Source organism: Hemiscyllium ocellatum, chromosome 17, assembly GCF_020745735.1.
Source record: "Hemiscyllium ocellatum isolate sHemOce1 chromosome 17, sHemOce1.pat.X.cur, whole genome shotgun sequence".
Lineage (NCBI taxonomy): Eukaryota > Metazoa > Chordata > Chondrichthyes > Orectolobiformes > Hemiscylliidae > Hemiscyllium > Hemiscyllium ocellatum.
The window spans coordinates 74,848,837-74,873,162 of NC_083417.1; the positions used below are offsets into that span (position 1 = coordinate 74,848,837).

General features: G+C 43.1%; 1 protein-coding gene across 1 annotated transcript in view; it reads right to left on the reverse strand.

The window, feature by feature from the left end:
• The window catches only part of LOC132824045 (septin-7-like), a 96,336-nt gene that overhangs the window by 63,680 nt on the left and 8,330 nt on the right, over window positions 1–24,326 (reverse strand). Inside the window, exon 2 of the mRNA XM_060838311.1 lies at window positions 23,217–23,319. Coding sequence (XP_060694294.1) covers window positions 23,217–23,319 — 103 coding nt within the window. The remainder of the gene's footprint in view (window positions 1–23,216; window positions 23,320–24,326) is intronic.

A 24,326-nucleotide genomic window follows, 5' to 3' on the forward strand; every position in this document is an offset into this window, starting at 1 on the left:
GTTCTGAGCTCAGCTTTGTACAAATTGGTCACCATGTTTTCAAAATGAAATGGTGATTACATTTTAAAAATATACAATGGTATGTAAAATGTCTCAAGTCATCCTGTTACCTGAGATATTCCTTATCCTATATATGACAGATGTCCCCTGTGACAATGCTGCCACTTTAACAAGATTATTTTGTCAGTTTTTTTTAAAATGGAGGTTGTAATGGCAGAGGTGCAAGAGGCTTAGACAGCTCATTTTAGCAGTGACCAGTTCTCCTAGTTCAGGCTTTTTATTAGTTTGATTTAGCTATGGCAGTTACAAGTAGCTGGAGTCCAGGGAAGGTTGCAAACTTTTCAGTAATGTTTCCTGACAGCCTTTTTTTAAAAAACTTTCTCTCTGAAATCTCTTTGGATGATGTTCCCTCCTGCCTGTGAGAATCTGTGTTTCAAATTATCTTTATGGCAAGGGGTGTGTTCATGGGATGTTACTGGATTGGAACAGTTTCTTAAAATAAGTTGCTGCTTCGTTAGGTTGGTCTAAATTCCATTTTCTTCTGTTCATGTTTCAACTGTAGTGTTTAAATAAATTGTGTTTTGCTTAAAACGGAGTTGTTTTGACCAGCTGCATCATACCATCTATCTTTAAAAGAAGAAAATGTTAGGGTTGAGGCTACCTTTTTAAAATATTTTGAGTTCTGGTCTGCTCCATTACACCCTGATCTTAAACATAACACTCCGCCTCCTGTCCCTTATGCTACATATATTACATTGCCTACTGTGTGTCGCCTCATGTGATTCAGTGTGTCATGGTTTCAAGTTTTATTTTGGGAGACAAATGAATGTATCGTGCAGGTGAACAGCACAGTGCAGCACCGGGAAATGCCACACTGTTGTAGGTACTGTTATTCAGAGAAGGCACTAAACACTGTCTACTTTCTTAGATGAATATAAAATACCCTCTGGTACTACTCAAAGTTGGCACATTGTAACATTAAGGAAGTAGGCAGTAATAAAATCAAAGTGCTGGAAAAGGTCATCTGGTCTGGCAGTACCTATGCAAAGAGAAACAGAGTTAATGCTTCGAGTCCAGTAGGAACATTTTCTTTTTAAAAACGGCAGTCTTGGTTTACTAGAAGGATATGGGTTCATGTGCTCACCTCTCAATCAGTGAGGGTACCCAGGTGGTCATCCCTTGGGAGAGCAGCAAGGTGCAGAGGGTGATATTGGGCACTCTGGAGGTAACATGCAGGAGATGGAAAGGAACAGAAGCCATTGCCAAATATTCTAGATTTGGAGATGCCAGTGTTGGACTGGGGTGTATAAAGTTAAAAATCACAACACCAGGTTATAGTCCAACAGGTGACAACCACCTGATGAAGGAGCAGCGCTCCGAAAGCTAGTGCTTCCAATTAAACCTGTCTAAATATTCTAGTCAGCTCAAATCCATTACCTCAAATCCAATCAGGCGCCGATGAAGTGGTTATCAAATTAGAGGAAAACAAACTGAAAACATATTAGAAACTACTTCTTAAAAGGAAGAATGCTTTCAATGATATTGCAATGCAATGACAGTGATCAATGTTAGTGGCATGTTTACAAGTTGGCAATACATGTTCTTATTCTGGAATGTCCCCATCTCAAACACCATGTAATCTATCAGAACCAGTCACTGAACTGGCCCTGTTTTAGACCGTTCCAGTCTCAGTCAAATGAGACATGGGGAGCATGCAGTCTCTTCCTGTCTGTATCACAAGATTTACTAAATACCTGCCAAATATAGGTGGCTCAGTGGTTAGCCCTGCTGCCTCAGTGCCAGGAACTGGGTTCAATTCCAGCCTTGGCCTACAGTCTGTGGGGAGTTTGCCCATCCTCCTTGTGTCTACATGGATTTCCTCTGGGTGCTCCAGTTTCCTCCCACAATCCAAAGATGTGCAGGTTAGGTGAATTGGCCATGCTAAATTGAGCGTAGTATTCAGGGATGTGTAGGTTAGGTGTAGTGGTCAGGGGAAAGTGTAGAGTAAAAGGGCAGAACATAAAACAATATAGCATAGTAGAGGCCTGTTGGCCCTCAATGTTGCACCGACCTGGGAAGCCGATCTGAAGCCCATCTGACCTACACTATTCCATTATCATCCATATATTTATCCAACGACCATTTAAATGCCCTTAAAGTTGGTGAGCCCACTACTGTTTGAGGTAGGACATTTCACGCCCTTACTACTCTGAGTAAAGAAACTACCTCGGACATCTGTATACTCCCCCTCAATTTAAAGTTATGTCCCCTCGTGTTAGCCATCACCATCTGAGGAAAAAGGCTCTCACTGTCCACTCTATCTAACCCTCTAATCATCTTGTACGTCTCTATTAAATCACCTCCTCTCTAACAAAAACAGCCTTCAGTCCCTCAGCCTTTCCTCATAAGGCTTTCCCACTATACCAGGCAACATCTGAGTAAATCTCCTCTGAACCCTTTCCAATGATTCACATCCTTCCTATAATGCAGTGACCAGAACTGTACACAATATTTCAAGTATGGCCGCACCAGAGTTTTGTACAGCTGCAGCATGACCTCATGGCTCTGAATCACTCTCCCTCTATCAATAAAAACTCATACAACATTCACCTTCTTGACAATCCTTCCAACCTGGGTGGCAACTTTTAGGGATCTATGCACATGGCACAAGAGATCTGGTGTCTGGAGATCTGGTCACCCTACTACCAAGAATCTTATCATTAGCCCCGTATTCTGTATTCATGTTATGCCTTCCAAAGTGAATCACCTCATACTTTTCCACATTAAACTCCAATTGCCACCTCTCTGCCCAGCTCTCCAGCTTATCTATGTCCCTCTGTAACCTGCAACATCCTTCCGCACTGTCCACAACTCCATTAACTTTAGTGTCATCCGCAAATTTACTAACCCATCCTTCTACGCTCTCATAGAGGTCATTTATAAAAATGACAACAGCAGTGGTCCCAAAACAGATCCTTGCAGTACACTTTCCTCATTCCTAAAGAAGGGCTCATGCCCGAAACGTCAACTCTCCTGCTCCTTGGATGCTACCTGACCTGCTGCGCTTTTTCAGCAACACATTTTTAGCTCTGATCTCCAGCATCTGCAGTCCTCACTTTCTCCTCACAGTACACCACTAGTAACTAAACTCCAGGGTGAACATTTCCCATCAACCACCACAGTCTTCTTTCAACACCACCCTGTCTTCTTTCAGCTAGCCAATTTCTGATCCATACCGCTAAATCACCCTCACTCCCATCCCTTTATTTTCTGCAATAGCCTACATGGGGAATCTTATTGTATGCTTTACTGAGATCCATATATACCACATCAACCGCTTTACCCTCATCTACCAGTTTAGTCACCTTCTCAAAGAACTCAATAAGGTTTGTGAGGCATGACCTTCGCAAAACCGTGTTGACTATCCCAAATCAGACTGTTCCTTTCTGAGGCAGCATGGTGGCTCAGTGGTTAGCACTGTTGCCTCACAGCGCCAGGATCCCGAGTTTGAATCCACCTCGGGCGAAATGCTTCTTGCGTCTGTGTAGGTTTCCTCCAGGTATTGTTGTTTCCTCCCACAGTCCAAAGATGTGCAGGCTTGATGAACTGGCCATGCCAAATTGCCCATAGTATTAGGTGCAGGTAGTTAGGGGTAAATATAAGGTAGGGGAATTGTCTGGATGCGTTACTCTTCACAGGGTTGGTGTGGACTTGCTGGGCCAAATAGCCTGTTTCCATCTAATAGATGATTATAAACCCTATCTTGTATAATCCTTTCCAACACTCTACCCAAAATCGAAGTAAGGCTCACTGGTCTATAATAACAGAGTGGTCTCTACTCCCCTTCTTGAACAAGGGGACAACATTTGCTATCCTCCAGTTTTCTGGCACTACTCCTGTAGACAATGATGACAAAGATCAAAACCAAATGCTCTGCAATCTCCTCCCTAGCATCCCACAGAATCCTAGGATAAATCTCATCCAGCCCAGGGACTAAGCTATTTTCACACTTTCCAGAATTGCTAAGACTTCCTCGTGAACCTCAATCCCGTCTAGTCTAATAGCCTGTACCTCAGTATTCTCTTCGACAACATTGCCTTTTTCCTGTGCGAATACTGGTGAAACATATTCATTTAATGCCTCTCATCTCTTCGGACTCCACACTCAACTTCCCACTACTGTCCTTGACAGGCCCTAATCTTACTGTCATCCTGTTTTCCCCTATCTCAGTCGAAGCAAAACGTTCAGAGACACAGTATAGATTAGATTAGATTAGATTACTTACAGTGTGGAAACAGGCCCTTCGGCCCAACAAGTCCACACCGACCTGCCGAAGCGCAACCCACCCATACCCCTACATTTACCCCTTACCTAACACTATGGACAATTTAGCATGGCCAATTCACCTGACCCGCACATCTTTGGACTGTGGGAAGAAACAGGAGCACCCGGAGGAAACCCACACAGACACGGGGAGAACGTGCAAACTCCACACAGTCGCCTGAGTCAGGAATTGAACCCGGGTCTCAGGCGCTGTGAGGCAGCAGTGCTAACCACTGTGCCACCGTGCCCCCCACAGGTATAGTTTTACCTCCTTCATCTTTATTCTGGAATTTGGAGGGACAAGAATGATCACCCATGTGCACAGAGACACGAGTTCACAGTCTCCTCTGAAACAGCAGTTTCTCAATGAGTTATATAGTCATTTTACAGGGAGGAGCATCAAGATAAGGCAACATACATATTGATTCCTGAAGAAGGGCTAATGCCCGAAACATCGATATTCCTGAAGAAGTGCTTATGCCCAAAACGTTGATTCTCCTGCTCCTTGGATGCTGCCTGACCTGCTGTGCTTTTCTTGCAACACATTTTTCAGCTCTGATCTCCAGCATCTGCAGTCTTCACTTTCTCCTATACATATTGATTAGGTGACCATTACAATCAGCGAGTGTCAGTAGTAAAGATTAAGCCATCTGCTGTCACACACTGAATAACTGGCTTCACATAATGAATACTTCCCACCTTGTTAAACTGACCTCACATAGTGAATGTTACTTCATCTTGTTAAATGGCTCTACGTAATGAATGCTTTTCCACCTTGTTAACCTATTGCTCTTGCCTCCAGCACCCCATTGTTAACTGCAAGTTCCTATCTGATCTGAGTCATGCTCAGCTGAACCTCTCGTTTTACAAAACTCAAAACTTAACTCTTTCCCTGCCTGCTTATACCCTATACACATTCTGAACCCTAGTCATTATTTTATTCCTGATATAGCTATAGAAAGCTTTAGGGTTTTCCTTGATCCTACCTGCTAAAGACTTATGTCCCCTCCTGGCTCTTCTTAGCTCTTTCTTTAGGTCTTTCCTGGCTAACATGCAACTCTCTCGCACCCCAACTAAGCCTTCATGTCTCATCTTTACAGAAGCCTCCGCCTTCCTCTTGACAAGACCTTCAATTTCTTTATTAAATCACTATTCCCTCACTCAGCCACTTACCCCCTACCTGACAGGTACATACTTATCAAGGACATTCAGTAGGTGTTCCTTGAACAAGTTCCATACTTCAATTGTGCCCATCCCCTATAGTTACCTTTCCCATCCTATGCATCCTAAATCTTGCCTAATTGCATCATGATTGCCTTTCCCCCAGCTATACTCTTGCCCTGCAGTATATATATATATCCCTTTCCACGCTGAAGTAAATGTAACAGATTGTGGTCACTATCACCAAAGTGCTCACTAACCTCCAAATCTAACATCAGGTCTGGTTCATTACCTAGTACCAAATCCAATGTGCTTCGCCCCTTGTTGGCCTGTCTACATACTGTCAGGAAAACATCCTGCATACACTGGACAAAAACTGACCTGTAGGAAAAAGTGAGGACTGCAGATGCTGGAGATCAGAGCTGAATATGTTTTGCCGGAAAAGCGCAGGTCAGGCAGCATCCAAGGAGGAGAATCAACATTTCGGGCATAAGCCCTTCTTCAGGAATGAGGAAAGTGTGCCAAGAAGGCTAAGATAAAAGGTAGAGAGGAGGGACTTGGGGGAGGGGCATTGGAAATGCGATATGTGGAAGGAGGTTAAGGTGAGGGTGATAGGCTGAAGTGAGGGTGGGGGCGGAGAGGTCAGGAAGAAGATTACAGGTTAGGAAGGTGGTGCTGAGTTTGAGGGTTGGAACTGAGACAAGGTGAGGGATGGGGAAATGAGGAAATTGGAGAAATCTGAGTCATCCCTTGTGGTTGGAGGGTTCCTAGGCGGAAGATGAGGTGCACTTCCTCCAGCCGTCGTGTTGCTATGGTCTGGCGATGGAGGAGTCCAAGGACCTGCATGTCCTTGGCGGAGTGGGAGGGGGAGTTGAAGTGTTGAGCCACGGGGTGGTTGGGTTGGTTGGTCCGGGTGTCCCAGAGGTGTTCTCTGAAATATTCCGCAAGTAGGCGGCCTGTCTCCCCAATGTAGAGGAGGCCACATCGGGTGCAGCGGATGCAGTAAATGATGTGTGTGGAGGTGCAGGTGAATTTGTGGCGGATATGGAAGGATCCCTTGGGGCTTTGGCGGGAAGTAAGGGGAAGTAACGGACCCCACCACCAGGGATATATTTCCCTCCCCTCCCCTATCAGCGTTCTGAAAAGACCACTCCCTCCGTGACTCCCTTGTCAGGTCCACACCCCTTATCAACCCAACTTCCACTCCCGGCACCTTCCCCTCCAACCGCAAGAAATGCAAAGCTTGCACCCACACCTCCACCCTTTCTTCCCTCCAAGGCCCCAAGGGATCCTTCCATATCTGCCACAAATTCACCTGCACCTCCATACACACCATTTACTGCATCGACTGCACCCGATATGGCCTCCTCTATATTGGGGAGACAGGCCGTCTACTTGCGGAACGCTTCCGAGAACACCTCTGGGACACCCGGACCAACCAACCCAACCACCCCGTGGCTCAACACTTCAACTCCCCCTCCCACTCCACCAAGGACATGCAGGTCCTTGGACTCCTCCATCGCCAGACCATAGCAACACGACGGCTGAAGGAAGAGCGCCTCATCTTCCGCCTAGGAACCCTCCAACCACACACCTTGTCTCAGTCCCAACCCTCAAACTTCCTAACCTGCAATCTTTTTCCTGACCTCTCCGGCCTATCACCCTCACCTTAACCTCCTTCCACCTATAGCATTTCCAATTCCCCTCCCCCAAGTCCCTCCTCCCTACCTTTTATCTTAGCCTGCTTGGCACACTTTTCTCATTCCTGAAGAAGGACTCTTGCCCAAAACTTCGATTCTCTTGCTCCTTGGATGCTGCCTGACCTGCTGCGTTTTTCCGCAACACATTTTCAAAAACTGACCTGTCTCAGGTACTTGAACTATAGTGTTTCTAGTCAATGTTAAGAAAGTTAAAGCCCCCCATAACATTTACCATGTTACTTTCACTTCTATCCAGATTCATCTTTGCAATCCTTGCCTCTACATCTCTGGAACTTTTCAGAGGCCAATAAAAAGTCCCGATAGGGTGACCTCTCCTTTCCTGTTTCTAACCTCAGCCCGTGCTACCTCAGTAGACGGGCCCTCAAACGTCCTTTCAGCCACCGTAATACTGTCCTTGATTAACAATGCCATACCTCCTTTTTTTTTCAAATCACCCTCCCTATTCTTACAGAAACCTCTAAACCCCAGAACCTGCAAAAACAATTCCTGTCCCTGCTCTCCCCATGTCTCTGAAACGGCCACAACATCCAAGTCCCAGGTACGAGCCCATGCTGCAAGTTCACCCACCTTATTTCAGATGCTCCTGGCGTTGAAGTAGTCACACTTTGAACTACCGTCTTGCCAACCGGTTCACTCCTGCGACCTAGAAACCTTATTTAAGACCTCACTACTCTCAACATCCTGTAGACTGGAGCTACAATTCAAGTTGCCATTCCCCTGCTGATTAAGTTTAAACCCTTCCAAAAGGCATTAACAAATCTCCCCCTCCTCTCCAGGATACTGGTACCCCTCTGATTCATGTCTAGGTACCACCTACGACTGAACGAGCCCCAATTATCTAGGTGTCTGAATCCCACCGTCCTACATCATCCCTGTCGTCACGTGTTCAACTCCTCTCTCTCCCTACTCCTTGCTTCGGGTAACAAACCAGAGATAGCAGCTCTGTTCATTCTAGCTCACAGCTCCCTGAATTTCTGCCTTAAATTCCCATCCCTTTTCCTATCTATGTCATTGGTGCCTATGTGGACAATAACTGGGGGCTATTCCCCTTCCCCCTCAAGGATCTTGAAAACAGATCAGAGACATCACAAACCCTGGCACCTGGGAGGCAACACACCAATCGTGAGTCTTTCTCATTCCCAAAGAACCTCCTATCTGACCCCTTAATTATGGAGTACCCCCCAATGACTAACACTCGACTCTTCTTCCCCACCCCTTCCCTTCTGAGCAACAGGGACAGACTCTGAGCCAGAGAGCTGTACCCCATGAATGGTACACTTGTTGGTGAGGTGAATGACCACAGGGGATCCCTGCACAGCAAGCAATCTACCTTCTTCATGTACCTGAGGTGTGACTACCTTCCTGTAACTCCTCTCAATTACCCCCTCAGCCTCCCAAATTATCCAAAGTTGATCCAGCTCCAGTTCCCTTACTTGGTTTCCAAGGAGCTAGAGTTGGGTGTACTTCCCGCAGATGAAGTCAGCTGGCACATAGTGGTGACCATTGCCTCCCACGTTCTACAGGAAGAGCATCCAACTGTCCTAACATCCATTCCCACTGTTCTGAATTTCCAAAGAGACTACTGAAAAAAACCTAGTAACCTTACTAAATCCGTACACAGAATGGTAGGGGAATGGGTGTGGGTGGGATACTCTTTGGAGGGTTGGTGTGGACTTGTTGGGCCAAATGGCCTGTTTCCACACTGTAAGGATTCCATTCTGTGATTGAGATCCAGGAGCACACAACTGAGGTTACACTCCTACCCCTGCTGCTCGCTGTATTCCTGGAAATGAAACACAAATTTTCCAGCACATGCATCCAAGAAAAACCTTCTGGCCAAACAGGAGGAATGAAGATGTTTGAACAGAAAACAAAAAGCATTGGAGGCTACAGAGGGAGAAGATTGCTTAGTAACTGTTTATTGTCCATTTTACCTCAGGAACACCAAGTCCTTTATTATACACTGTTTGTAAAGCTGTGACTCACTGGATCAACACACTTGGTATTTGGAAGCTGTGTCCCCGCAGGATGAGCTGCACAAACTATGTGTCAATGCTGTCTAGTCACTCAGATCTGTGGATATTAGCTCCCGATGGAGGTGACACCTTCTGCAATCTGCTACATCAGATTGTTCAGTAAGGTCTGTGTCAGCTAAGACTGAGGGAGACCAAGTCACTTCTTGATACAGTTGCTCCTGCAGACTTAAATTTGCATTGCCAGGATGTGGGCGCGACTGACTAGGCTATCAACAACCCTTAATTACCCAGAGCCAACGCGTTGCTGTCGGTCTGGAGTCACATATAGACCAGATCAAATAAGAACAACAGATTTAATACCGTAAAAGGGCATTATGAACCAGATGGGTTTTTCTGCCAATCAACAATGGCTTCATGATCATGTTGAGATCTTGAATTTTAATTGAATTCAAACTTCACCACATACCACGCCATCACCTGGGTCTTTTGAATGAATAGTTCAGTGAAAATACTACGAGGCCATTTCCTCTCCCAAAGAATATTCTTGCTGCTGAATCAGAAGGCTATGGGTCTAAGTCTCACTCTAGATATTTGTAGCCAACTGCCCGAGGTTGCGCTTTTTCCAATGAATTTTTAAACCAAGAACTTGCCAATCTTCCTCTTCAAATACAATAACGAGGAAATGCATTAAATCTAAGTCAAAGTAATGTAAGCATGGAAACAGACTTGTACATGACAACCAGATATCCTGAATGAATCTAGTCCCATATCGCTCTAAACCCTTCATATGCCTGTTAAATAGTCTCTATCGCTTCCTTTGACATTCCGTACACACACCACCGTGGCTCATTTTGGCTCATGTGACAATTCCAGCATATGCAGGCCTAACAATTATTGCAGGATTCAGCAAATAACAGAATTAAAATTCTCAAACAGTGACCAACCCTGTCAGCCAATCAAATGAGACATAACAGGGTGAATAGAAAGACCAGATGGTCAATGATTCACATTGATCAAGGGCAGTGGACTGGAGATCTGATTAAAGTATGTCGAGTTTATTTAACGGGACATTGTGGCAAGAATGCTTTCCAATTTGGACAATTCAAACTGGGGATCTTGATTGATGGGATTCTTTCAGCTCAAAGAGACTATAAGTCTCCAGAGCGAATCAACACTTTAGGAGGAAACTACACTTGACAGATATGGAACAGGAATAAATTGCATGATGAGGGAAGGTGGTTTAGAATTGGGATTAGAATAGTTCGATGGTTGTTTTTGAATGGCACAGGCATGATGGGCTGAAGGGAAATTTTCTGTATTGTAGATATTAATAACTAATTGGTAGCAATGCTTAAAATACATGCAGGATGGGGGCCAGGTCTGACCCTGAAAATCCCCATCCCGAAATGATTTAGTAAAATTTATTCAGGGATAACCAAACAGAGAAATGCCAACCCATTCACTGGATGAAAGGAATCAGAAGAACCACTCCTCCTGCACTTTAAGTGATGAACCCACATTAACTACCTCAGGAATATAACATCCAAACAAACATTTGGGGAGACATGGGGTATCTCACACTGGGGGCCTGGGTGCTGCAAGGACCAACCTTTTGTTAGTACACGGGTATTGCCCCGTTTCTCCCCCTCAGTCGAAGCAAAAAGCTCAGAGTCACAGTAGTTTTACCGCCATTTTTATTCCGTGTCCTGGAGGGACAGAGAACGATTGCCCATGTGTACAGAGACATGAGTCTTCTCTGAAAGAGCAATTTCTCAATGAACTATATAGTCATTTTATTTGGAGGAGCATCCAGATAAGGCAACACACATTTTGATTGGGTTACCGTTACAATCAGAGAGTATCAATAGTAAAGATTAAGCCATCTGCTGTCACACAATGAATAACTGGCTTCACATAATGAATACTTCCCACCTTGTTAAATTGACCTCACAACTTGAATATTACCTCATCTTGTTAAATGGCTCTATATAATGAATGCTTTTCCACCTTGTTAATCTATTGCTCTTGCCTCCAGCACCCCATTGTTAACTGCACGTTCTTATCTGATCTGAGTCATGCTCAGCTGAACCTCTTGTTTCTCTTTCCCGACCTGCTCATACCTGATACACATTCTCATGGGGACTTTCACTTTTATCGATCCCTGAATTTTGTCTCCAAGATGAGAGTTAAAGGGAGGATTGGCTCGAGGGAGGGCAGGAGGAGGTGGCTGCCAGAAGATTTGAGAGAGGAGACGGCTATTAGGTGGGATGGGGAAGAGGAGGAAGCAAAAGGAAGGGGTTATTGAGGAAAAATAAGCTGTAAGGTGCAAGGGAAGTGGCGAGAAACACGACAAGGGAGGAGGCTGCAAGAGACAAAGTGAGGAGGAGCTGGCGGCGAGAGGCAAGACGGAGGAGAAAGAGGCTGTGAGTTGAGGACATCCTCGCCAACTCGGATCTAAGAAAACCTAAACTCGTTCGGAGGATGAATGCTTTGTAAATGAATACAATATCTCCAGTTTAAGGTTGTGTCAGTTCACGAGCTACAACATTTACAAAGGTGTAGTCGATCCAAATGCAATAAACACTGAATTGTTAAATTTAGATCGGAAAAACAAATGGGGTTGTAAAATGATCCAGCTTTATGCATGTGCAATGGAAATACATCAGCTGTGACCTCAGCAGTTTGCAGAAAGTGCACTTATGGTGATAGCTTTACACATGTCAAAAAAATGTATCAATAATTTTGAATATAAATTTTGTAAAGCTGTGATTATTATCTTGTATCAATTTAAATACTGCGGTGTCTAGGAATTCAATACTTTTCTTGTCTTTTTGGCATTAAATTTAATCTTTATGATTTTGTCAATTATTATGTAAACTGATGACTATTTCTAACTCTGCTTCTGTGCAAGTTTTAACACTCGACATATAAATATAAATGCCAAAGCTATTATTACTATGACAACATCACCCACTATCTGAGGTGATGAGAACAAAAACGGTTGTTCCCCTAAACCTTAATGCAAAACCTGGATAAATCGAGAGGAATCTTCAAAAAGCAAACAATATTTCAGCATTGATGCAGATATTCCAACATTTAAATAGGAACTAGATCAAATAACTGATTAAAAAAAGAAAATTATACATACTGGGGGACAGAGTAAAGGACTGCGATTAACCAGTCAGCTGCAGTTTATGATTAATCAAGCATCGAAAGGCATTCTAACTTAAGAATGAAAGGAAGATTGGATCATTTATGAATTGGTAAAGGATTAAAAGTAAGTGATAGAACTATGGAATGTCACTAAAGTAAGTGATAGAACTTTAGAATGACACTAATAAATCACCATGCGATCTTGATGGAAGCTTGGCTCCAACTAAGCTGAACTGACACCTGCATATCAGTACCACAGGAGAGAATGAGAAAGAAAAGGTGGTACAGGCAGTCTGATTAAATATAACCACAGGACAAAACAATTATTTTTAATTATTTGATAGTGGTCAGGAAATTCCCTGCATTTGAGCTTAAGACTGAGGAAGGTATTATTCCACTGGCAGCACATTACAGACCAGGAATAAGCAGAAAGAGTCTAAGTTACAGAGATACCTTGCAGAAACGAAATTGTAATATTGGGGATACAAACTGGGCTCAGAAAAGGGCTTTAGTCAGAATGTCTGTGGCTTAAATAGTAAGTTGTACTTTGAAAGATGAAGTTGCCATTTCTGCTTTCACAGTTTACCCTCCCTCCCAGAAGTGAAATTAGGTTCCCCTAGCCTTCACTTTCCACCCCGCCTGCCTTTGTATTTAAAGGATTAACCTCTATCGTTTCTACAGCTCCAGCACGATGTCACTACCAAAGACATCAGCATTCCGAAGGGATTCTTCTCTTCTCTTTCCTCTGCAGTATAAACACTTACCTTTCTTCCACCTCACAGTCCAAAGTCCCAAACAATGATTTACTTGGGTATTATTCAATCTAGTTTCCTGTGTTCACAATATTGTCAGCAGGACACTGGGGAGACCAATCGCAGACTGGGTGATTGCCTTCAGAGACCTCCACCCAATCTGCAAGCATCATGCTGACCTTCCAGTTGTTTGTGAACGTGATTCTCCAGTTTGCTCTCAGGCTCAAAGTTTCAGTAAAGCCCAACATCAGGCCCATGAACAGAACCTCATCTTCTGTCTGGACATTTTTAGCTCCTGGACTCAACATCAGAAAAAAAACTCTTTCCACCTTTTCAATGCTGCTTTTTTTTTGCTACATGCTGGTCTTAAACTTGTGTCTCATGATTGTTCTTGTGGATGGAGTGATTTGTTATTTAGCCATTCACTTTCCCTCTGAACCAATGCTTTGTATCTTTATGGTCACTTCCATTGCCTTAGCCCTTCGTATCATGGCAAAGTAACACCTTTACTTTGTATAGGTGACAAAAACAATTAAACTAGAGAGCAGTTAATGCTTGATACTGAGAAAATTTTAGACTATTGTAAAGCATGTACAGCAAAGCATTTAGAAATACATAACATGAAGACGAGTCAGCATGGCTTCAAGCATGCCTGACAAATTTACTAGAATTCTTTAAAGAAATAATAGTATAGATAAAGAGAAACAGGGTATGTAATATATTTGGATTTTCAAAAGGTTTTTCATAAGGTACCATTCATTATATTAAGGAATAAGAGCCCATGGCATTGGAGGTACTATACTAGCATGGATATAGACTTGGCAGTTGGAAGCTGGATGGTCACTTTGTGATGGCAACGAATAACTATTGGTGCGCCACAGGGATGCTAGAGCTCCAGCTATTTAGAACATATAAATGACTTGGATAAAAAAAAGTGAATGTACTGGAGCCAAGTTTACAGATGACACAAAAATAGGTGGGAAGGCAAGTGGAAAGGATAGCACAAAGCATCTTCAGAGAAATATGTGGTGGTTCAGTGTGTGAGCAAAAACTTGGCAGATAGCAGATAATGTGGGGAAATATGAGGTTATCCAATGTTAACAAGATGATGAGAGAAGCGAGTACCATTCAAATGACAAAGCAACAGAACAAAGAAATTTGGCAGTCCTTAGGCAGGAATCACAAAAAGCTAGCATCCAAGGTCATTGGGAAAGCAAATGGAATATTAGCCATTATTTCAAAGTGAATGGAGCATAAAGGTAGGGGAGGTTTTGCTAAAATTATACAAGGTACAGCTGCAATACTGTGAACAGTTTTGGGCCCCTTATCTATGGAAAGATACACTTATTATACTACCTACAGTGTAGAAACAGTCCATTTGGCCCAACAAGTCTACACCGACCCTCCGAAGAGTAGCCCATCCAGACCCATTCTCCTACCCTATATTTTCCCTGACTAATGCTTCCTGACTAATTTCTCATTGCCAATTCACCTGACCTGTACATCCTTGGACTGTGGGAGGAAATCTCAGCACCTGGAGGAAACTCATGCAGACATGAGGAGAATGTGCAAACTCCACACAGCCACCTGAGGTGGGAATTGAATCCAGGTGCCTGGTGCTATGAGGAACCAGTGCTAACCACTGAGCCACCGTGGAGGCAGTCCAGAGAAGGTTCACTAGGCTGATACCTGGTATGGATTGGCATTCTTCTGAGGAGAGGCTGAGTAGGTTGAACTTGTACTTGTTGGATTTTGAAGAATGAGTGATCTTATTGAAATATACAAGATACTTAAAAGAACTTGACAAGGTAGACATGGTTTTCACTCCTGGGACAGTCAAGGACTAGAGGATATAATCTCAGAATAACTGGTCACACATTTATGACATTGATGAAGCATTTCTTCTGTTAGAAGGTTGCGAATCTGTGGGCCAACAGAAGGCTGTTGAGGCTGGGTGGTTAAGCATTTTAAAGTTCAGTTAGACAGACTTTTAAGCAGTAACAGAATCAAAGGTTTTGGGGAAAAGGCAAGAAAGTTGAGTTGAGGGTGATCAGATCAGCGACGATTTCATCGAATGGTGGCTGAATGGGCTACTTCTGTTTCTATGTATCATTGGTCTTATGGACATCTTTGTTAATTTATTTATCCCACCCTCTATTGTATTCCAGTCCTTCTCTTTTGTTATTCCTCACTCGCCCCCACCACCTCGCTTTCAACAGCATGAATCCTGTCACATTTCTACTTGAGTCCAGATCTGAAGGAGTCACTCATATTGAAATTCGAACTCCATCTCCCTTTCTAGAGATGCTATCAGAACTGCAGAATTTCTCCAGCACTCTCTTTAATTTCAGGCGCAGTACTTTCTTTGTGAGGAGGAAGTTGCCGGACCTGCTGCCGATTTTAATTAAGGTGAGATAAGAGGAGACAATTTTATCACAAGTTATTGGACATGGGCATCTTTGGCTAGGTCAGCATTTATTGGGCAATTAGAAATTGGCAGAGAGCTGTTAAGAGTCAGCCACACCGAGTCTGAGGGCACATCTACACCATATGGATCAGACAAGGGTGGTGGCAGATTTCTTTCACCGAAGGACTTTCCTGAAGAAGAAGGGTCTTTATGACAATTGATACTAATTACAACAGTCTAAATTCTGACTGAATTCAAATTTCACACATGATCTGGTGGGATTTGAACCCTAGCTCCCAGAAAATTAGCCAGGGGTCCTGGATGACCAGTCAAGTGACATTATCACTACAGCACCAGTGTACATGATGATTAGGGGTTTAGCTAGGGTTGACCATGAGAACCTTTTTCCACGTATGGAGTCAGCTATTACGAGGGGGCATAGCTTTAAATTAAGGGGTGGTAGGTATAGGACAGATGTTGGGGTAGATTCTTTACTCAGTGAGTCGTCAGTTCATGGAATGCCCTGCCAGTAACAGTGGTGGACTCTCCCTCTTTATGGGCATTTAAACGGGCATTGGATAGGCATATGGAGGATAGTGGGCTAGTGTAGGTTAGGTGGGCTTGGGTCGGCGCAACATCGAGGGCCAAAGGGCCTGTCCTGCGCTGTATTTTTCGATGTTCTATGTAGCACCACTTCCCCTAAATATGACTAAAGTATGCGAGAATCAAATTGAATTGAGGAATTCAATGGTAAGGTGAGCAGGAAGTCAGGCAACGGAACGGTTACTCAGAGGGATTATATCTAGATAAATTGGAAAAATAAAACAGGGCAAGCAGGAGATATTTGAATATTAGACAGATGATGCAGTTTAAGTGTACTCCTACAGTAAGCAGTACTGAGAATCATCAAGGGCATGGGCTCCACAGCAAGTGGATCATAGATTCCTCACAGTGCAGAAAGAGGCCACATGGCCCATCAAGTCTACTCCGACCTCCTGAACAGCATTCTACTCACACTCAACATTTACAACATTAATCCACTGAGCCTGGACACCACGGGGGCAAATTCACATGACAAATCCACCTAACATGCACATCTTTGGACTGCGGGAGGAAACCCACGCAGACACAGGGAGAACGTGCAAACTCCACACAGACAATTGCCTGAGGGTGGAATCGAACCCTGGCGCTGTGAGGCAGCAGGGCTAATCACTGAACCATCGTGCTGTACTAAAAACAATGACAAAAGGAACTCATAGGAAATAAAAGCAGCAAGGAGATTGGAAAGACTAAAATATAGAAGATGAAAGCATTGTTGGCACCATAGATGGAAATCCTGACATTTTTACTAAAGAAAAGGAAAGCTAAAAAGGGCTTTGTTCAATGGTCCATCTTGTACTGTCTGGGGAACAGTTCTTAAATACTTGGCTCCCGTTTATACAGGATGGAGCGAACAAGGTTTTTAGGAAACCTGCCAGAGAAGTAGAAGATTTGCGTAAAAACAATGAAACTAACAACAAGAAAACAGCTTGTTTTTAAAAATATTAATCTCAGAATGGTGTTCTGGTGTATATTAATCCTACAGCCAGCATCACTAAAATCTGAATAAGTAGCATTATCACTGAGGGTTACAATTAACACGTCACTGTTATAGGCTCTTGCTGTGTGCAAACACCCTGCCGAGGTTCGAACATTACAATAGTGACTACAATCGTAAAAACTCGAAAACAGGCCATTTGGCCCAACAAATCTCCAACGACTCTGCAAAGAATATCCCACCCACATCCATCCCCCTTACTCCATTATTCTACATTTCCCCAGAGTAATGCACCCAGATATACATCCCTGGACACTACGGGCAATTTAGCATGGCCAATTCACCTAATCTGCACATCTTTGGACTGTGGGAGGAAACCGGAGCAGCCAGAGGCAAACCCCTTCTTCAGCTTTAAAGTGCTTGGGCATGGTCTGTTGTGGTGAAAGATGCTATTTAAATGCAAGATTGCCAATCCTTTCCTATTTGGTTTAAGGGAAAATTGTAGAAATGGTAACCATAAATTTTACAAAAATGTTTGGAACTGGGAATTGTGCCAAAAGACTGACAGACAAGAATTGTTAAAGAAAGGGGCAAAACAATCTCTCGGCAAGTAACAGGCCATTAACTTAAATTTCACCAAGTTGACTTAAATGTGAGTGAAAACAATGCCTGGAGTTTATGAATATCGGAGGAAGTTTATGCTTGACTCACTGATTTAAATTTTGGCAAAGATTCAGCAAACTAAGGGAAATACAGCAGATGTTGAGTTTTCATCAAGGACCTGCCAACATTCAGGGTTATTGACGATATAGTAGTTTACATAAAAATGTGCTAATATAGTACTTAGAACAGCACAGCACAAGAACAAACACATCTCTGTGCCATGATTCCATTCTAAACTAACCCTATCTGCCTGCATCCCTCTACTCCCTGCCTGTTCATGCGTCTGTCTAAATACCTTTTAAATCTTGTTGTCATATCTGCTTCTATGACTTCCCCGCTCCTTCATTCAATAAGATAATGGTTGATCTGATTGTAAACTCAAATCCACATTCTGACCTAAAAGCATTAACTTTTCACCCCCTTTCTCAACAAGAAACTATTCACCTCTGCCTTAAAAATATTCAAAATTCTTCTGCATGAAGAGTTCCAAAGAGACTCAACCTTTAAGGGAAAAAAAACTCTCATTTGTTTTCATGTCTCATTATTCATTGTGACCCCGAATTCTACATTCTCCCATAAGAGATATTCATTCTTTATCTACCCTGTCAAGATCCCTTAGAATCTTCAATGTTTCAAGCAAGTCATTTCTTACTCTTTTAAACTCTAGTGGTTACTACGCCAGCCTGTTCAGTCTTTCCTCATAAGCCATAGCGATGGGAACAATGGATGAGGAGCGTGGCCCATGATAGAATAAGAGTTTGGTGAGGGGGGGAAACTTTACCATTAGTGAGCTGGGCAGATGAACTCAGCGCATGGTTGACAACATGGGATTGGGATACCCTACTACTAAAATGTGATTCACACAGAGTCAAGTGTTGTTTGGGTTGGGCAGGAGAAATCAATTTCTTGATTAGTGATGCTGGAAGAGCGCAGCAGTTCAGGCAGCATCCATTCCTGATGAAGGGTTTTTGCCCGAAACGTCGATTTCGCTGCTCCTTGGATGCTGCCTGAACTGCTGTGCTCTTCCAGCACCACTAATCCGGAATCTGGTTTCCAGCATCTGCAGTCATTGTTTTTACCTAGGAAAAATCAAGTCTGGCAGAGGGGGTGGGGAAGGGATGGGACCAGTGCAGGTGAGGGAAGACGGTTGGGTTCAGGTTTTGGAATGGGGAGGATGAGGAGAAAGGTAAGGATTTGGCAAGGTTCATATCCTGGCAGTCAGGTCAGAATCTGACAGTTATTGGATGGGGGGGGGGGGGGGGGGGGGGGGGGGGTGTAACTTGGGCAGAACGAGCTAAAGTTGAATACTTACTCAGGCATTAGATCATTGGAAAATCCAGGCCAATGCCTTTTTAAAATCTAACTATAGCTGCATTTAGCATTCAACTGAAATGTACTGTTTAAATTATGATTTTCTTCAGGATTTAACTCTGCCAGACAATGCTTGAAAGGAATTTATTAAGGAAGTGGTGGAATCTGGTTTCTGTAACGGAAGAGAACTGACAAAGCCCCTTTCGTAAAACTACAGGAGTAAGACACAAGGCTTGGAGCAGGAGGTGGTTATTTGGCCCATCAATTCTGCTCTGCCAGTTATGGAAAATAAAGAGCATGAAAGCAATGGGAAGGGTTAAAGCATGAAGACCACTGGCGATCTGTTGTAAGGAGTCTGTGGAATGCTACACTAGTCAAAAGGTCATTGTGGCAGGATGGGATAAGAATAGTGGAATGCTCCTATACCAATGAGCAGAGTAAAGTTGGTGCTGAAAGGTCCCTATGGCAGGATTAGATAACAATTAGCAAAGTCAGACTTGCTTGTTAAATATCATCATGGCAGGTTGGGATTAGTCGTGACAATACATATTTAGAACATAACATTAAATATTTAATTAATAGTTAGGAGAGTCAGCCTGCTTAAGACCCTTGAAGATGAAATATCTAATCATGACATTAGAATAATATTAAGTAGAATGTAGGAAATCTATAGTGGCAGAAGTAGAGAGACAATGGGAACTAACATCATTAGTTTATTGTATAGCTGGAGTGAGGTGATTCTGATTAACACAGTTGGTTAATCAGATAAGCTAACAAAAACATGATAAAAACAAGGCATAAAGAACCACAGCCCCTGAGAATTTGCTTAGTGTCACATTTTTTTGTTTGCAAAAAGACCTACTCCTTGAAGAACTCTCCGTGTCTCCTGGTGATTCTCGACATTTTCTCCACGACACAATGATAATCTTCAACTCCACATTCCTGCCATTTCTCCATAACATTTCACTAAAAATCTGTCTGTCCTAGCCTTGAATATACAAAATGTCAGCCTCAACAGCTGTCTGTGGTAAAGAATTCCACAAATACACTATCCTCTGATGGAAGAAATTCTTCAGCTCTGTTGTAAAATGTGTGACTGAGATTATGCCCCTCTGCTCCTAGACTCTCCTGCATTGAGCTTGCTAAACTCTCTTTTGCATGGCTCACAGGCAAGTTTCAATTTGTAGGGTGTAGGTACCAACACTGGGAAAAGATGAAACTGGATCAGTCTATATGAACCATTGAGATCAGTATTCTGGTCAGGCTTTTAACAAGAAGGTTTAAGGGTTCAAATTTGGTAAATGAAATAGAGATGATGAGACGAGAGAAATAAGAGAAACAGTAAACAGAGTGGGATGGAAATGGACAAGCAGCCAAACCTAAGAGGTCAGGTGGATTAGCCAGGCTAAATTGCTGGTAGTGTTAGGAAAAGGGGTAAATGTAGGGGAATGGGTGGGTTGCGCTTCGGCGGGTCGGTGTGGACTTGTTGGGCCGAAGGGCCTGTTTCCACACTAAGTAGTCTAATCTAAACTAATCTAATCTAATCTAAGAGCGCGACAGTAGATAGGGCTAGAGTTTCCAAAAGTAGTAAAGAGACAGGACTAAAGGATCTGTACTTGAATGTGTGTAGCATTCATTAAATGAACTGACAGTGCAACTTGAAATAAATATATATGATTTAATAGTCTTTAGAGACATGGTTGCAAGAGAGCAAAACCAGTGAAATAACTACTCAAGGCTATGGGACATTCAGAAAGGAAAGGAAGTAGGGAAAAGTTGGAAGAGGATGGCTCTGTTAATTAAGGCTGGTATTGGTAGAATAGAGAAACTATTTCATTCTGAAGATCAGGGTTTAGAATCAGTTTGGACAGACAGAAGTAGTAAAGTAAATTTGAAGTCACCTGCCATCCTTTAACAGCAACCATACTGTAAAATGGGATACATAAGAAATGACTTAGACTTGTGAGAAATACATGACAATAATCATGGGTGATTTTAATCAATACATATAATGGATGAACCAGACTGGCAAAGCAGCTCAGATAATAGATTCAAGAAGAGTTTTAGGAATTTCTTAGAGCAGCATGTTCCTCAGTGAACCAGAGAGTAGTCTATAATAGATATACAATGTTCAAGGAGACAGATTCATTAATGACTTCTTAGTTAAGGCTAGCTAACAGTCATCATACAACAATTGAATTTCTGATTCAGTTTGAAGAGTGGATCAAATACTAGAGTTTACCAGAGTTCACTTGCCAACCAATAAGCACTCTTCTCTCACAGCACGTTTTCTCCGTGAATTGATATTTCTTGCAAATCGTCTTGATGAGTGCAAGACAAAAAAGTGCCAAAATGTATCTTTTTCCTCAAATTATATTCTATCAAACATCTAGATTTAAAAATAGTGAATGTTTCTTCTCAATTAAAGAAAAAAGGGAAGACGACAGAAAATGAGCAGAGGGATCTTGGTGTCCATGTACACAGATCTCTGAAAGTTGCCACCTAGATAAATAGTGCTGTGAAGAAGGCACATGGCGTACTGGCTTTTATTGGTGGAGGAATTGAGTTCCGGAGTCCTGAGGTCATGTTGCAGTTGTATAAAACTCTGGTGCGGCCGCATCTGGAGTACTGTGTGCAGTTTTGGTTCGCCATACTATAGGAAGGATGTGGAGGCACTGGAACGGGTGCAGAGGAGGTTTACCAGGATGTTGCTGAAAACGTGTTGCTGGTTAAAGCACAGCAGGTTAGGCAGCATCCAAGGAACAGGAAATTCGACGTTTCGGGCCAGAGCCCTTCATCAGGAATCCATTGGGGGGTTCCCATGTAGGTTCGAATCTTGTCAACTACGGAGAGTTTGCATGACTTACCAGGATGTTGCCTGGTATGGTAGGAAAATCATATGAGGAAAGGCTGAGGCACTTGGGGCTGTTTTCATTGGAGAAAAGAAGGTTTAGGGGTGACTTGATAGAGGTGTACAAGATGATTAGGGGTTTAGCTAGGGTTGACCATGAGAACCTTTTTCCACGTATGGAGTCAGATATTACGAGGGGGCATAGCTTTAAATTAAGGGGTGGTAGGTATAGGACTGATGTTAGGGGTAGATTCTTTAGTCAGCGAGTCGTGAGTTCATGGAATGCCCTGCCAGTAACAGTGGTGGACTCTCTCTCTTTATGGGCATTTAAACGGGCATTGGATAGGCATATGGAGGACAGTGGGCTAGTGTAGGTTAGATGGGCTTGGATCGGCGCAACATTGAGGGCTGAAGGGCCTGTACTGCGCTGTATTTTTCTATGTTCTATGTAAAATGGGCAACAATCAGACCAATTAGTCGAACATTGGTCAAAGGAAAAATGCTGGACTCTATAAGTTGCAGCACAGCACTGAGACAATGTTAATGCAATTAGACAGAGTCTGCATGGTTTTGTGAAATGGAAATCTGTTTGACTGATTTATTACAGTTCCTTAAAGAAGTATCAAGAAACATAGGTGAAGGGAAACCAGTGGATACTCTGTGCTTAGATTTTTAGATGGCATTTGACAAAATGCCACATCAAACATGATGATAAATGCCAAAGGCATTCCCAGCTGCTGCCTGCAGTAACTCCTGCTAGGAGAGTAGTATTCTTTGTGTCCTCTGTCATCCTCATAACCAAATGTCTGCAACCGTCCTGCATCAAAATGTACCTTGGTTGAGTCCCACTTTCTGAAGCCCTCCACATTGTCCTTTAAAACATATTAATGCAGCTTTTCAGCTATACTGAAATCATCTTTTCTGGACATCACTGCCATTTCAGTCTCTATGACAATCATACCCAGTCACACCCCCGTGATCCAAAAACTCCAGCAATACCCACATTCTGTTGCCCCTTGTGATGTTAGCTTCACTAAGACATCAGCTCCCCAACCCAACATTCCCCACCACATAACAGGACTTTGCCCTCCTGGCCCATTCACTCCATACCTTGAGTGCTCCCTCAAACCAAGAGCACCGCCGAACTCCAACATCTGCATTCTCACAGAAACCGGATACACTTACTCACTCACAGAGGATCTTAATCTTCAATTACTCCCACCCTCACCCCTCACACAACACACACGCCCTTCACCCTGCCCATTGACATTTATTGAGTGTGTACTGCTTCTGATTCTAACAATACTCAATTTCGCACAATATAGCTGGTATAATTTCCAAATACCAGCCCCAAGACTCACCCACAACCATGAGCGTGAACTCAAATCCCCGTTTCACTGACTTGCGGTATACTTGATTCGGGAGATTTGCGAATCCAACATATCCCTCCAGAGAACGGGGATGCTAACAAAAAAAGAACAGAGTCCTCTCTCAGACCAATATAGAAAAAGAAGAAGACATGAGCTTTTCAAAACCAACAGGGCTGATGGGTCTCTGTTAGGAAAGATCTGTCACTGAAAAATACTGGGGTACAGTCCTGGTGGGGAGACATTTCGTTGTATAACTTTGGTGTACAGTGCTGGTGGGAACAGGTCTGGCACTCTATAACACTGGAACACAGTACTGGCGGGGACAATGTCAGTATGTAAGAATGGGGCATGGTATTCGTGAGAATAAATCTCTCACTGTAAAACGATGAGGTACAGTACTGGTGGGGTCATGGCTGACAATGAATTGCACTGATCTACAGTATATACAGAGTATAGAAATGGTAGAGTCATATCTAACACTGTAGGACACTGGGGCACAGTACCAGTTGGAACAGGTCTGCCACTGTATAACAATGGTGCATAGAGGGGAAGAGATCTCTCTCTAACAACAGAGCACAGTGCTGAATTTTGAGGAAGTTACCAAGTATGTAGATCAGGGTAATTCAGTTGTAGATTATCTCGTTTTCAGCAAAGCCTTTCACAAGGTCACACACAATAGACTGATAAAGAAGATCAAAGCACATCGGATTTGTGATTACTTGACAAGTTGGACCTAACCAAAAATAGAAATTGCTGGAAAAGCTCAGCAAGTCGGACAACACCTGGAGAAAAGTTATAGTTAATGTTTTGGGTTAGAACTTGAGGAACGGTCACTCCACGTGAAATGTTAACTCTGATTTCTCTCCACAGATGCTGTCACATCTGCTGAGCTTCTCCAGCAATTTCTGTTTTGTTTCTGATTTATAGCAGCCACAGTTCTTTTAATTTTTATTAAGTTGGATCTAAAATTGGTTTGGTGACACGAGTTAGAGGGTAACAGTAGAAGGCTATTCATGTGACAGGAGGCCAGTGTCCAACAATTTATCACAGGGATCAATGCTGGGTCCTGTACTGTTTGCGACATTCACTAAGGATATACGT